Below are 16,921 nucleotides of genomic sequence, written 5' to 3'. Positions count from 1 at the left end.
GTTGCATGACGCTAATGATGGTGATCTAAGGTTGGAGAGGTGCCACTGGCTGGGCTCTGGTTTGGGTGGGCCTGCTGGGTTGGCTCTGTGTTCAAGCAGAGCCACTGAGTGGGCTCCCTTATTGGGTGGGGCTGTTGGCTGTGCTCTGCTGTAAGGTGGGGCCACTAGCTGGGCTCTGCAGTCACCTCTGTTTGGGCAGGGTTGCAGCCTGTTCCCAGGCAGGGTGTTGCCATTGCTTGGACTATGCAACTGAGAGGGCTACAGGGCTGGGCTCCACAATTGCTCTAGTTGAAGAGGGCCTCAGGCTGCACTTCCCGACCAGATGTTACTACTAGCTGGACTCCTTGCCTGGGTGATGCTGCAGGCTGTGTTCAGCAATTCAGCAGAGCCACAGGCTGGAGTCTCCTGCTGGGCAGAGTTGTAGGTTGGGCTCCATAGCTGGGTGATTCCGTAGGCGGGGCTCTAAGCCTGCCCAGGATCACTGTTCAGGCTCCCTGGTTATATGGGGCCAGAGGATATGCTCACCAGTTGGGCAGGGCTGCTGGCTTGGCTCAGTGGGTCAGTAGGATGGGTTCTGTGGCTACTCAGGTTGTCTGGCAAGGCTTCCTGGTTGGGCAGATCTGGAGGCTTTCCTTGGTAGTTGGGTGGGGTTGCAAATTTCCTTCCCTACCCAAGTGGGCTGTAGAATGTACTGTGAGGCTGCCAGGCATTTGTGGCCAGGCTTTCCAGTGGGGCGAAACTGCAGATTATGCTTAGTAATTGGTTGGGACTTCAAACTTGCTTCCCTGCCTCGGCGGGGCTGTAGAACAGGCTCTATGGCCAGTATGGCCCATTGGCTGGGGACCTAAATCAGGCAGAACTGCCAACTGAGTTCCCTGGTTAGGCAGGGCCATAAGCTTGGCTCTGCAGATGGGTGGAGCCACTCGCTGAGATCTCTGCTTGGGCACTACTGCAAGCAGGAATGTAGTTCGCCAAGGTCTGTGTGCTGGTTGCTGTAACTGCCACCCCCCTTCTCCATCTCTATCTGATCCATAGTGGTTGAGCCTTGCAGATTTCCCCAGTGAACCCCAGCGATCCCCATGAGGCAAGACTCGAGTGGGTCTCCTGGGAAGCATGCCGCAATGCTGGGGAAGCTAGGTGCCCACCTTTGGCCTCTCCTCACTAGAGAAACCATAGGCTCAGATGGACCCTTTTGGTGCAGTGCTATGCCAGCCTGGGAAGGAGCAATGTGGTCAAAGTGAAACTGCTCCTCTTACTCTTTTAATATGGTCCTTCTTGATCTCTGCGGTTCAGGGTGGTGCTTCAGCCTCATCCCCAGGCTGTGGGATTTTCACAATGGTGTATCCTCTATGGATAGTTGCTAACTGGTCTTCTTGTAAGGGGGACTAAAGTCAGGAACAACATGTCACTATCTTGATGATGTTACCCTCTAAGATAGAGGATTGAGGGCATAAAATCATACATTTCTCTTCCTTTAAGGATCACTGTCCTGAAATGCCTGTTGCACAATGCTTGAAAACAGTTGCCTCATATTTTGTCAACTTTTATACCTATTTTTTTGTGTGAAGGCTAGCCTGGTTTGTTATTGTCATTGCCAGAGTGAAAGCCACAGGTAATGAGCCTTTAAAAATCATTGTGGCTGTTGTGCAGACAGTGGACTGAAAGAGCTAAGATTAGAGGCATTTAAGAGGTTTCCAGAATAAGCCCTTAAACTGCTGGAATAAGATGGTGTGAACGAAACTGGGACCCCTTTCTCTGGTCTAACAGGTGATCTAGCAAACAAGCTGCATAGGCTTAAAGTCAGTACAACAAAAATCCATGCTGTACTGTGAAGCAGACATGCAGGCCTCACAAGCCTGTGTGTAAATGACCTGGCAACCCCTCATCTCAAGACCGACAAGCAGGACGAATCAGCAACAGGAAGAGATAATGGGTACCTCACTCTCACATTTTCCAGCTGCATTTCTTAGAGACTGAGGGACTAATGAACAATCCTGGTCCTTGCCTCCCTCCACACATAGCTAACACCAACATTCCATGCCTTGTTTGATGTATAACCAAAAAGGCCTTGTTATCCTTGAAGTAGATGACTATTAGATATGTAAGCCCTTTCCTGCATGAACATTGCTTTGTTAAAAGTATATAAACTACACTCAGATCTGTAGACCTCAGAGCAGTTCCTCAGAATACTCTCTTGGACTGTTTCCTGGGACTCGAGTTCCTCACTTTGATTATTTGAATAAACTCTTTCATTTAACCTTTACCTAGACTCTTTGTTTTAGTCAACAATGGCCTCAGGGATGAAGAAAAGGAAAGAGATAAGTTAGCTATCTAGGAGATAACATGGAAAAGAATCAGTCATCGTTTTGGGGAGTTAGAGAAAAGAGTTATGGATAATTTCTATGGTTCCCATTTGAGTATCCTCAGTTGGGGCTATCCAATGATAAAGGTCAAGTCTGATACACATATTCATACATATTTCTTACAAAAAGTGCTGCATTAAAAAAATGAGTAACAACTTCCATTTGATAAAGAACATGAGGAGCCCACTCAACGTATGAATTTGTGGTCACATATTATGCTCCATATGTCCTTACAGACACATATACACTTTTATACAAATACATGGGGTGTACACAGTGCTATAGAAAGTGTGCGCACACACACACCCAGAATGCAATTCTATACACAAATGAACCTATATTTTCAAAGACTGAAATCTACTTAAAATCACCCTCTCGATGATTATTCTCAAAGGTACACTTCCCTTAGCCTCAAGCAGGATGGTGTTATATTAGGGTCTTTATCCCTGAGTTAAGAGTGAAGAGCATCTGCCATGAAGGGAGCAGAAATCACAGTCATCTTGTGGTAAGGGAGGCCACTAGCAAGAAAGTGGCTAGCAGATTTCTGTTTTTCTCTGGAAATCTTCAACCCAGACCTACTCTCACAGACACTAAGTGGGAATAATAAGAAGAGAACACACAGGAAAACAGGAATCCAAGTAGGGCTTAGGGATCAGCCCAGAGCTCTGCACTCCCCTCATGCCCCAAATCTTGACCCCTAAGATAGCAGTAGAGTACACTGGAGAGGTTGTGAAATGTTTTGGGAGGCCAGCATGATATTCATGAGCTTCTTGGGGGGTTTCTTTTTAGCCATGTTTGGACAATTTTGGGTCATTTAAGTTAGCAATTACTTTGAAAATCTGATGGAAACCATGGGCCCTCATCCAAGAAACATGCACAAACCCACAAACTTGTATGCATCTCAGGCAGCTAATGGACCTCCCGCAGCTCATTGGTGGTTCTCAGGTTAGGAATAGGCTGGAGACATCTCAGAACATTTATTTCCTAGTTACCTGCTCCTAGAGTCTGTAAGTGTGCTCAAGGGAAGAGATGGACATGGATCTAGAACAAAGAGGAATCTAAGCATGAAGAAGCAGGCAGACCTTATCCTGACAACACTCCCTGGCTTCACTCTGTCTGGGTGGGTTACAGAGCCTAGCTGACTGGCATCCTAGCTGTCAAGTCAGAAATGGTTATTAAAGTAAGTTACTTAGTCACTTAGTTAACTAGGCAGGCAGTGAAGTCTGTTTAGTAGAATACTTAAGTTTAATTCCAGAGTTAGGCAAGCAGCTGAGATCCAACATCAGTCATTCAAACAACTAGTCAGGCAGGCAAAAGGGAACACGAGATGAGGGCTGAAGTATGAGGTCTTCTCATCGTGTGTGTAGTTACATGCAACACTGTGATAACCCTCTGTAAACAGGCTTCTTTTCTGCCAGTAGCAATGTGAAAAGTATTAGTAAGTAAGTATGCAGAAAATGTAACTCCTGGGTCTCCAGATGAGCACACCACTTATTGGAACAAAAGGCAAGACACTGATAAGAAAGACCTACCAGGCAGAGGGAAGGAAGCATTAATAACTAGGACCCAAACAATATTCTCTAATGGATGATGTGGTGCTGGGTGTGTCCTGTGGAATTGTCTCCATCAAGGGGGAAAACACAGAGGTCTGAGCCCAATCATTGTTCTGTATCTCCTGGTTTCCAAGGAATTACCCTAGGTCATCTGGGTGAATTGTTTTCACCTGTGGGTTACCTAACTGACACTAAATTTAATTCAAATTCAATAAGAATTTTAAAGGATTTAAGGGGGGAAAGAAATGTTTAACTGTTATCTCTAAGGGAAAAAACAACAAAATTTTGAATGAAAGAATGAAGGACTTATCTATGATACAAAATATTACAAAGGCAGAGTAAACATCATGGTCAGAACAAATATAAACAAATAGGAAAAATCAAAAAGATCAGAAACACATGATAAAGGAAACTGGGTCCAACTTGAAAGGCCTTCTACTGGCCAAATCTGAGACAATTTAAGCATTAAATAAAGGTCAAAGATTATAACCTATTAAATAAAGTAACAATCCCTGAGTCTACAGTGACAGAACAAATAAGTAAATAAAGAAATGGGAAAGAAAGGAAAACTTTCTTGCCATCATAAATGCAGAAGGAATAATGGAATTTAAAAAATTGCTTTTTGGCAACCATAAAAATTGATTTCAGCAAGGATCATAAATAAATTGTAAAACTAGTGGGTGAATGCTTGAGAAGTAACAGGATACTTTTAGCCTAAAATTCTCTACTCATGTTTATTAATACAAACAGTAGAATGGTAACTTTATGGTGAAGAAACTTAGAAGACACCACCTAAACAACATGTTCTCAGTCAACATTAGCAGTACTGGCATTGATGACTACACCTTCACCTGAGGTAAGAAGAACCCAGCAGCACTTCTGTGGTACTGCTGCCAAAGGAGCATCACCTAAATCGAACGACAAAGAAACACCTGACAAAGCTAAACTGAAGGACATTCAACAGAACATATGCTGAACTCTTCAAATATGCCAGTGTCGTGAAATAGAAAGGCTGAAGAACTGCTTAAGAGAGACTAGGCACATGACTACAGAATGCAATGCATAATCTTAGATTTTTTTGTTTTTGCTATAAAGGACATTACTGGGAGAATCGGTAAAATGTGAATAAGGTCTGTAGATTACAAACACTATTTTACTAATGTTAATTTCTTGATTTTGATAAATGTACTGAGATTATTTAAGAAAATTACTTATTTTTAGGATATACATACTGAAGTATTTAAGGGGCCTCATGCCTGCCACTTACTATTCAACATTTCAGGAAAACTTATAAACGCAATACATCCATGCATCCAAGAGAGGGGGGTGGGTAAAGCAAAAGTAGTAAAATGTTAACGTTTTGGGGAGTCAGTGTAGCAGTCATACTTTGTATTCTTCTTGCAACTTTTCCATAAATCACACAAAAATTTTAATAAATTAGAGAGAAAAAACTCAGAAACACATCAAAGTATATAAGTTACCAGCGTTTACTGACTATATAAGAAAACTACAGAAAGACCACGGATATTGTAGTCCTCAGGGAGTAAAACACTGCCTGGTATATCTGCTTCTCACTACATATAACCTTATTTTCTCCCATGGCATTTCAAAAGTCCTAGGGCAGATGCTCATTGGCATATCTTGGATTAATGCCCTTCTCTGGAATAAATGAGGAAGTAGCAGGATGAGATATGATCATTGGCCCAGACGGGTTATCTGCTGTCCTGTGGAGTACCTAGCAGACATCTGTAATACCACTACAAATGATAATTCATTGTAAGAAATAAAGTATTCCAAATGAGTGTGAATGGTATGAAGTAATTTAATGGTATAAGGACAACTGGCTATTCACCTAAAGAAAATATAGGTTGATACTTACCTCACACCCCATCAAAAAAAACCACAACACAGTGGTCAAAGGATACCTCAGTTTAATGTGTTTCATCTCTTTTATAAGGACTTAACTGGACACCATGCTAAGTCCCAAAGGAACCTACCAGTGCTGGTAACAGCAGCTATGAAGCAGAAACACTTCTTTTACACAGTATTATGAATAACTTATTTAACCATTGAAGAAACTCCCACAAACATTCTTCAGGAGTCTCACTGTACATAGCAGAGTCATAATCACTCTAAATCACGCATTCCCAACAGGGATAATATTGTCAAGGAGTCAAAAATTGGTTCTTGGGGGTAAAGGGGAGGGATGAAAAAAATCTTATTTTATGTATAAAGCACAAATATACAGTACATAAATAGATATACAACACATCTTTGATATGACAATATTATTGGGATAGGGCAATTAGAAAAGAATCTGAAAGGGCTCTCTGGGGAAGAGTGATAATGAAAAAAAGATGGAGAAACACTATGCACGACAGATATATGGAGGGTGTATTTCCATGTTTAGTCCAAGCCAAGGGCTTATCCCTGCATCTCTGAGGGAGAGGTGGCTCTGGCAGTGAAAAATAAGTGGGGGTGGTTCCTAGACAGCCATCCAATAGAATCTGTTCAAACTTCTACCATTTTTTCCATATAAATTCAAGAAATATTGGCCATGATGATGGTGACGGTAGTAACAGTAATATTTAACGTGCGTAATTCTTGCCACATGCCAGACGTTCCTCCACTTGCTTCAGCTAGATTAACTTCTTTAATCCTCATAATAATCTGATGAGGTGATATTATCCCCAATTTGCAGATGAGGAAACTAAGATACAAAGTTTACATAACCTACCCAATGTCCCACAGGCATCTAGGATTTCAGCATGTTCTCAACCACTATGTCACATCAACACCAAAAAGAAAACCACAGAGGACACTATATGACACTCCATTATAAAGAATTACAAATGCAGACACTGCAGGGGTTACAGAGAATTAGGATTCACACAATCCAACATATATAGGCAACTCACTGAAGCATATCAGGAATATGGAAGATAGGAATATTTTCTGTTACTGAGCATCACTGTTCATAGCTGCTCCAAAAATTAATAACTTGTACTTTAAATAACTGTGACTTTTTAATATTTTATATAAATACTGTTTATACTAAATGCATTGCTGACCCTGATAGCACACAAAAGTTTATAGAAAACATTGTCTGTCTTCTTTGCTGCAGAAGCAGCTCAGTAAAAATGGCTTTTCCTATATATACATGCTAGAAGACAACAGGATGAGGCATGGTTGCAATTTTCAGGTATTTTCCAAAAAGGGCTTATTGGTTGTTAATATATATGTAGAAAGTCCTAGTTTACGTTATAATACAGTAAAAGGTACAAAATTCCTACAACGATGTTGGCTTCCAATACATACATCAAACAAACAGCTAAGGGCACGCACACATGCAGCCTCACATAGACAAACACAAAAGAGCTCAGAGAATATTCACATACAAATTTGATGCTGTTCTAATTATGCAACTTTTTTCTGGCCTTTAAGTTTCCTATTATAGTGAATGTCTGCGAGTACTTTGTTATATGTTAAATGTTTTGATACTACACATGAAACAAGAGTTCTGATATAACAATTCTAGATAAAGTCTTTTACTTATTTTTCTCAAATTGGTAGTTTTTCCCTCAGAGCAATCACTAAGAATAAAGTCTAAAGGTTTGTTGAAACCTTTCACACATCCAAAACATTTATATTCTTAATTTTCTAACATTCACTGAACAATAATTTCTTGATAAAAGCTTCTCTCTCTTTATTGAAATGTTGGCATTCTCTACTGGTATATTTCATTAATAACGAAGACTTGTGAATAAAAGCTCCAGACCATTCAGGGTATTGTCAGGGGTTTCTCTCATGTGACATTTCTGATATACACTGAGTGCTGAAGTCTCACAGAAGTCATATTCAATGGTATATTAGCTGAGAGATGGCTAGGATATGTCAGCAACAAGTAGACATAAACATACAAAATTTTACCAGGGAATAAGTTTATTTCTTCCTCACAAAAAGTCTAAGTGCTGGAAGTGGAGGAGGAAACTGCTCCACACCTTCTTGAACCCTCCCTCCTTCCATTTTGTACTCTCCCATGTTCAGCGCAGGAGTCCCAAAGTTGCCCTGAGGATCTCCATTCCATTCTGATGAGGGACAATACAGAACAAGAAGGATTTTGAGGAATGTCTTCTAGTAAGATTTGTTTGTCATCAACGTCCACTTGCCACTAGCCAGAGATTGGTAATACAATCTCTCTTGGATAGAAGAGTAGTGGGGAAATTGGACTAAGTGTGGGCCTGGGAAGAAGAGGACTGGTGATAAAGTAGTCAGTACACGCCACATGGGCATTACCTACATGTAAGAGGGTTGACTTCAGGTAGGAGGATTTCCCACATCTTTTACTTTCATACATTTTCTGTCCCGTGTTTTGATATACTATGATGTCTCTCCTATCTATGTATTTTATACCACACTGAGAAAGTTGGCTTTTAGCCAATATATTTATTACATTGTTTTCTTCACTGTATCATTTATGTGGTGTTCAATGAAGTTTCATTACTGTCAGAAAGTTTGCAGATTTTTATAACTTTCTCCACAATGTCAGTTTGTTGAAGGGTTGAGTCCATACAGAATATTTCCCATACTTGTTGCCTTCAAGGGTTTCTTTCCTAGGAGAATTCTCTGATATCCAATGAAGACTTTATCTGGGTGAAAAGTCCCCCATATACAGTACATTTCAAGTTTTTCTCTTCTATGTAAGTTCTCTGATAGTGATTTCTTGCAGAGGAACTTTCATTGTACATTAAGTTCACAGGATAGCTTCTATGTATAAGTTCTCAAATCTTTTAGCTCAGACTTCTGGCTGAAATCTTTCTCACATTCATATACTCATAGAGTTTCTCCCCTGTATGTGTTGTCTGATATACTGTGAAGTTTGATTTCTGACTAAAAGTTTTCCCACAGTCATAGGCTTAATCCCCTACGAGAGTCTTATGTTCTCTAAAGGATGACTTCTGACTGAAAAGTTTCCCATATTCATTGCATTCATAGGGTTCCTTTTAAAATGAGTTCTCTGATGACTTCTTAGACCCGAAGTCATGCTAAAAGCTTCCCCAAATTCATTACATTCACAGGATTTCTCTCCTGTGTGAATTCTCTGATGATTTCTGAGGTTTGATTTCTGGCTGAAAGTTTTTCCACATTCATCACATTTTCAAGGTTTCTCCCTTGTGTGTGTTCTATAATGTACTCTGAGGCTTGATTTCTGGCTGAAATTTTTCCCACAGTTGTCACATTTATAGGGTTTCTCCCCTGTGTGAGTTCTGATATTTTCGTAGGCCTGACTTTAGGTTGAAAGCTTTCCCACACTCATTACATTCATAGGGTTTCTCCCCTGTGTGAATTCTATGATGTTCATTGAGGTGTGACTTCTGGCTGCAAGTTTTCCTACATTCATCACATTCATAGAGTTCCTCCCCTGTGTGAGTTCTCCGATGATCTGTGAGGTTTGACTTATAGCTGAAAATTTTTCCACCCTCATTACATTCATAGGGTGTCTCAGTTGTGTGAATTCTCTGATGTACTATTAAGCTTGCCTTCTGGCTAAAAGATTTTCCACATTCAATACATTCATAGGGTTTATCCCCTGAATGAGTTACCTGGTGTTTTCTTAGGCCTGATTTCCGGCTGAAAGTTTTTTCACACTTAAAACATTTATAAGGTTTCTCCATTGTGTGAGTTCCCTGAAGCAGTTTCTCCCCAGCGTGGTTCTCTGAAGCAGAATGAGGTGTGACTTTTTACAAAAGAATTTTCCACAATCATTACATTCATAGGGTTTCTCAGCTGTCTGAGTTCTTTGATGTCCTCTGAAGTGTGACTTCTGGCTGCAAGCATTCTCACCTTTATTACGTTCACAGGGTTTATTCTGTCTTGCCTGTATTCGCTGATGTATTTTAAGTAATGACATCCAGAGGAAAGCTGTCCCACATTCACTATATTCTCAGGTTTTTCTCATTTGTATGAGTTCTCTTGCATAAAATGGGGTATGACTTAGAAGATTTCTCACATTCATTTCCCTCATCGGTTTTTGCCTCTATGTTAGTTCCCTGATATACACTGAAGGCTGACTGGGAGATGAAGGTTTTCCTATGTGTTATAATCACAGGGTTTCTCCATTATGTGAGTTCTCTGAATTTCTGGATTATCACTGAAATTTTTTCCACACTCAAGGGGTTTCATCCCTGTGTGAGTTCTCTGATATTCTTCGAAGTCTAATTTTTGGTTGAAAGTTCTCTCTCTTGTGTCAGTTCTCTGAAGTTGAGTGATACTACTGAAATCACTCCCATTTTCATTACATTCATATTGTAAGTGAACACTAAGTGAGGCCATCTTGTTACCCTAAATGACCCCAGCCCCTCCTCTGTGTGACTACTCACTGCTCTGCACGTACTCTAAAAAATTCACATGGTCTCCTGATTTATGGCCTCTGCTTACATATGTACTCCCCTATGGCTTGATAAATTGAAACTTTGTTCTATGAGTTTCTCTTCAGGAACAGGCTGACCATAGGCGGGAAACACACATACAAGATATTCATCATCACTGACAGAAGAAAAGAACAATGAAAGACCCAGGAGTCCATCATGCCTGAAGCCCGACATTTCTAAACTCCCTCCTTACTGCCCACTTTCCCTATATAACTACCTCAAGATTCTGTAATTCTTGAAGATGGTTTTTTGAGACATTAGTCTTCCATTTTCCCAGTTATGCTGGCTAATGGAATTAAAGCTTCCTTTCTTGATTCCTAACTCATTGTGATTAACTGGCTCTGACTGCAGCGAACAGAGTGAGCCCACTGCTCAGTACCAATATCTATCAAATTCATAATTACTCTTCTTTGAATGTTCTGTGAGACAATGAGGGTTGACTTACGACATATGTTTCTTCTAAATTTATTGTATTTATTAGATTTCTGTTTTGTGTGGGCACTTTTAGGTGTAATAAGGGCAGTCTTGTCACAGAAAACTTTTTCATGTTCATTATATTCAAAAGCTTGCCCCAAAGTCTGGATTGTCTGATGCTAAATAACTTTCTTCTTATGATTGAGAGCGTAAGTGAGCATAAGTGAGGCCATCTTGTTACACTAAACGTAACTGTGTGACTACTCGCTGCTCTGCACATACTCTAACAAATTCACATGCTCTCCTGATTTATGGCCTCCGCTTATGTATGTATTTCCCAATAGCTTAATAAATTAAAAACTTTGTTCTATGAGTTTCTCTCCAGGAACAGGCTGACCACAGGCAGGAAACACACCTACAACGTATCCATCACAGCTGACAGAAGAATGGAACAATGTAATGCCTGGAGTCCGTCACGCCTGGAGACCAACATCCCTGGACCCCCTCCTTACTGCCAATTTTCTCTATATAACTGCCTCAAGATTCCGTAATCTTTGAAGATGGGTCTTTGAGACATTAGTCACCTGTCTTCTGATTTGCTGGCTAATCTAATTAAACTTCATTTCTCAATCTCTAACTTGTTGTGATTAATTGTCTCAGATAGCGTGAGCAGAGCGAGCTTATTGCTCGGTATCAAGAGCTTTCACATTTTTATTATATTCAGATTTCTCTTCAAGGTAAGTTCTTGCATCTCTAATATTGAAGAGCCATTTCTCACATACATTAAATTCATCATCCTTCTTTCTTGGATTTACAGGGTGGGGCCAATGGGATGAAACCTGGTCTGTAGGTCCTGCAGTATCACATTTACAAGGGCACTTTTTTTAAATGAAAAATGTCAATGCCCAGATTACATAGTGATCCTAAGTGTTTCTCTTGCTCTGTAGTCAATGTTTTGTTGTTGATAAATAAAATTTGCCACAAATGTTTGTCTTCATTTTCCTGGCTTTCTTCTAAGAGGTCATCAAGTCGGCAGTCTTCTAAGAATGAGAAAATTAGGAGTATCGTATGCCATTTAACACATTTCTTAGGGAATGGGGCTTATATACATATCCCCTATTATGTATTTATTTGACTCTTTGGTTTCCAGTCCAGTTTTCCAACAATAAAGTAATTCCAAGTGCATATTGCTTACATTCTTTTTCTTTGGAAAAAAGAATGGTAGAAAAAGGGAACTGGTATGGAGTATACATACGTTTTTGCATTTACGGCTCACTTGGATAATCCAGAATAATCTCCTTATCTCAAGACCCTAAAGCTGATCACATCTGCAAAGTCTCTTTGTAAAAAACTATGAAAGCCAGATAAACTAACATTCATAGTTTCCAAGGATTAAGACCTGGGTATCTCTTGGGGACATTATTCAGCCTACCACACCCTCTTACGCATTTTATTTTGTTCTAGGCACTGAAATACAACCTTAAACAAAGAAGACTAGATTAGAATAAGCATTTAGGTGAGTATGACTAATCCAAAATTAGATGGATTATAAGAAACATGATCAGCACCACCAAATGAAGTAGAAAAGTGTGTGGGAGAGAAGCGGTGCCACCGAAAATTTTCAATTTGGGCAGATAAACAGAAATTCTGAAATATGATTTCAGGGGTAAGAAGAGCTGATGAATGCTTCAGAGAATAATAAATACAGACGAAGTGGAGAAGTAGACTATATGAGATGAGACATGTCATGTAAATACAGTGGACACAGAAGGCCATACTGAGAAGGTGACATGACAAGTTCTGACTTATCTTTTATAAAAGCAAACCCTTTGCAGAGTGTATCTGTAACAAGTGTCATCTCCCATTCTTTGGTTTATCTTGTTTTGCCTTTTCGCAAACAAATTTGTTAGATTTTGCAAACCTAATAAATATGCAAAAAACTCCTCTGTGCAGGTTAACAAGTAGCATAAAATGAACACTTACAGAATCACCATCCAGGTCAAGAAACAGAAAATGACTAGATTTGGGAAATCTCCTGTATTCATTCTTGAGCACAACTTTTTCATGGTTCCAGGTTCACTTCCTTACTTTTCTTTCTAGTTTTACAATGCATGTATACATCTCTAAAAAATTACAGCTTGGTTTTATCAGTTGCCTTATATAAACTGAATCATACTGCTTGTTATAATATTTCTGTCTTGGTTCTTTTGCTCAGCATTATTTGTGAGATTCATCCATGTTTTGGTTGTAGTTCTAAGTTGGTCCATTCCCTTTGCTGTATAATGATACTCCATGGACTACTGCTAGGAGCAGAATAGCCTGGCTCTGAGGTTTCCTATTGTTGCTGTAACAAACTACCACAAATGTAGTGGCTTCAGCATTACAAATTTATTATCTTACAATTTTATAGCTCAGAAGTACAACAGAGGTCTCACTAGGCTAAAAATCAAGGTGTTAGAATGGCTGAGTTTTTTTCTAGAGGTACTTAGGGAGACAATCTGTTTACCTGCTCATTCGGGTTGTTGGCAGAATTCAGTTTCTGGCAGTTGGAGGATTGCAGTCCTTGTTTCCTTTTTGGCCGTCAGCCAGTTTTATAGAGGATAGCTGCATTTTTTGGCTCATGGACCCCCTCTTCCATCATTAAAGCCAGCAACGGTGACTGAGTCCCTCTCACACTTCAAATCTCTCCAGTTTCTTCTTTGACATCTCTCTGACTTTTCTGCTTTCTTCTTCCACCATCAAAAACCTGTGTTATTACTTTGGGCCCACCTGGACAATCCAGGATAACCTCCCTACTTTAAGGTCATCTGATTAGTAATCTTAATCCCTCTACCAAGTAATTAACAATATTTGGACGTAAGACCTGGGGCAAAGATAAGTGGGCCAAAATCCTGTTTACCTCAGGTATACATACCTTTGAGTTTCCTGGATAATGCCCAGCAATTTCAAAAGCAAGCATACTACTTAACAACTCCACAAGCAGTGGATGAGGTTTCTGGTCCTCTACATCCTCCTCCACTCCTGAATTGTCAGACTGTTTTTTTTTTCTTTTTTTTGTGAGGAAGATCAGCCCTGAGCTAACATCCATGCTAATCCTCCTCTTTTTGCTGAGGAAGACCGGCTCTGAGCTAACATCTATTGCCAATCCTCCTCCTTTTTTTCCCCGAAGCCCCAGTAGATAGTTGTACGTCATAGTTGCACATCCTTCTAGTTGCTGTATGTGGGACGTGGCCTTAGCATGGCCGGAAAAGCGGTGCATTGGCGAGCGCCCAGGATCGGAACCCGGGCCACCAGTAGCGGAGCTCGCGCACTTAACCACTAAGCCACGGGGCCGGCCCTCGTCAGACTCTTAATTTCTACCAATCTCATAAATTTGGAGTAGTATCAAGGTGTAGCTTCATTTTGCTTTTTCTCACAACTGATGAGGTTAAATATCTTTCTCCATGTTTAGTGGGCACATAGGTTTCCTCTTTGTGAAACTTACCAATTAAGTCTTTTGCCCATTTTTTTTGCTGGCTGCCTCCCATCCTCATAGATTAGAATTTTTTCATATAATCTGGATACTAGTCCTGTCTTGGTTCCATGTTTCTAAAATAGATTCCGCTACTCTGTGCCTAATTTTCTCACTCTTTTTTTGGTGTCTTTTATGTCTATAAATTCTGAATTTAATATAGTCAAATTTATCAATCTTTTCCTGTATGGTTAGTATTTTTTGGTCTCAAATCTTTCCCTACCCAGAGTAATAAAGGTTATCTCCCATATTACCTTTTAAAATATTTACAGTTTTGTCCTTTTACAAGTCAGCCTCCAATCCTCCCAAAATTGATTTATGTCATCTGGTGAAAGGCATGTGTACAATGTCACTTTTCATATGAATAGCTTTCCCTAGTATTCTGCAGTGCCCCTTTTCAGGAAAAAGTTATCATTAAAGCATGCTTGTTTCTGTGCTCTTTATTGTTTCATTGGTCTATTTCATTTTCCTTACACCAGTAGCATTTTGTACTGGGTAAACAGCTTTACAATATGTCACAGTACTTGGGAGAAAAGTCCTTCCACTTTGTCCTTCTTAAAATGTTTTAATTATTATTAGGCCTTTGCATTTTCATATAAACTTTAGAATCAGCTTTTGAGGATTTGAAATAACCTAATGGGATTTTGTTTGATATTACATTGAACATATAAACACACTGAGGAGAGTGAGTTTTAAAATATAGTCATCCAATCTCCAAACATGGTATATCACTCTCTGTAATTCTGATTTAATGTCTCGAAGTTTTTTAAAACTTCTATTTAGATATCTTGCATGTCGTTCATTAGGTTTGTTTCAAAATATCTGTACTACTGTATGCTAGGTATTCCTGCAGAGTTATTTCTTATATAGTTATGTCTCTTCTTTTTCCCAGTGTAGGTTAGCTCATTTCGCAATTTTATTTAATTATTTTCATTCTGAGAACCAAATTCTGGTTTTATCATTTATATATTTGGCATTCACTAATTTCTAGTTTTATTTTTCTTAAAATACTTCTTATGCTTTAGTCTTCTTTTAAGCTTTCTTACTTCATAAAACAAGTATATAAGACTACAAATTTTCCACTATGCACAGTTTGACCTGTAGCCCAAAGGTTCCAATACACATTTTTCATTTTTATAAATTTCTGGATATTATACAATTTTGGTTTACTCTTTGATTAAATATATTTTTAAAAATATATATATTTATTTTTGATTTTCAGATAGAAGAATTTTAGTCTTTCTCATATTGTTTCTAATTTCTAGTTTTAATGGAGAATAATAGTACTACTGTGTGGAATTTACTGAAATTTTCTTTTGATGTAAAGTATTTATATTTGTGAATGTTCCAATGTTATTTAAAAGAAGATTTATTCTTTGGTTTTAGAGTACAGAGCTTGAAAGGCATATATAGATATATATTAGATTCACTTTATAAATTATGCTACTTATACTTCCTAGAGCAGGAGTTGGTAAACATTTTCTGTAAAGTGCCAGATAGTAAACATTTTCGGTTTTTCAGGTCACATAGTCTCTCCTGTACTGTAGCACAAAAGCAGTCATGGATAATATGTATATATATGGGCTTAGCAGAGTTCCAATAAAACTTTATTTACAAAAACTGACAGCTGGCTATAATTCGCTAACCCCAATTCTAGAGTTTCAGTTGTTCCCTGGATTTGGCAAGAAATCAGTGAGGTATATTAAGCTCTACTATACCTCATGTGTTCCTATTTCTCTGTATGTCTTGCAGCTTTTGTTTTATGCATCTTGATGGTAATATTTGGTGCACAGATAGTCAATACCTTTATATTTCCTTTTTAAGCTATCTTCTTTAGCAACAGTCAAGTGCTCCTTTACTTATTTAATGTTTTTGACCTGAATTCAACCTTAAGTTGTAGTTAAATGAACCCTTAACTATTTGTATTTTATTGGCTTAATAATTTATTATTTTGTATTTCAAACTTTCCAAGTTATTTCATAAGTATAGTACTTTGATAAAAATCTCATATCATATTCTATTAATAGCTTTTCAAATAATTTCTACTGATTTTTCTACTAATTTTAATTGCTTTTATAATCTTAGTTTTTATTTATTTTTTACTATTAAATATAACTGCATTACTTGATTTGTCAGATGTAAATGAGATACCTGGGCTCCCATTTATAAAAATGAAAAGATGAACACGCTTATATTGCATCCCTCATGGTAGACCCTTCCCCTTCCACATTTTATTGAATCTAGTTTTCAAAGCTTCCGAAGATCAAGGTGTCAAAAGTGCTCACCTCTAACTGTCCACTTTGGCTCTAACTTCCCCTGGATACTTCCTGTTAGTACTCAGTAACTCACTTGGGGAGCTCCTGTTTAGAAATTCTTCCTCTAATAACCATGGCTCTTCTCCTTCCTCCGACTTGAAGATCACTTTTGGTTTTGTAAAACAATACCCTGTAGAAGGCACATAATTTAAAATGTGGGTCAGTTGAACAGGCTTCAGTGTTTCTGAATGTGAAGGAAGGTCCAACTTTAAGAACAGTACATTGAAGGTGCTCATGTGACCGCTTTTTGGGGATGGTAACAACAAAAACATATTCTGATGCTCAAAAAATATCGTTAAACCCCTGAATCACAAGCATAAGTAACATTAAATTC

General features: G+C 38.8%; 1 protein-coding gene across 1 annotated transcript in view; it reads right to left on the bottom strand.

Annotated features, from left to right (window-relative positions):
• Positions 1-5,726: 5,726 nt before the first annotated feature.
• The window catches only part of LOC101396062 (uncharacterized), a 28,728-nt gene continuing 17,533 nt past the window's right edge, over positions 5,727-16,921 (bottom strand). The window contains 4 exon segments of the mRNA XM_087444245.1: positions 5,727-8,921; positions 8,924-9,183; positions 9,185-9,627; positions 9,630-16,717. Coding sequence (XP_087300371.1) covers positions 8,833-8,921; positions 8,924-9,183; positions 9,185-9,627; positions 9,630-9,827 — 990 coding nt within the window. The 5' untranslated portion in view covers positions 9,828-16,717 and the 3' untranslated portion in view covers positions 5,727-8,832.

The sequence above is a fragment of the Ceratotherium simum genome, chromosome 20 (assembly GCF_057802395.1).
Source record: "Ceratotherium simum simum isolate JZ-2026a chromosome 20, ASM5780239v1, whole genome shotgun sequence".
Taxonomy (NCBI): domain Eukaryota; kingdom Metazoa; phylum Chordata; class Mammalia; order Perissodactyla; family Rhinocerotidae; genus Ceratotherium; species Ceratotherium simum.
This window is presented reverse-complemented; position numbering and strand designations above follow the sequence as displayed.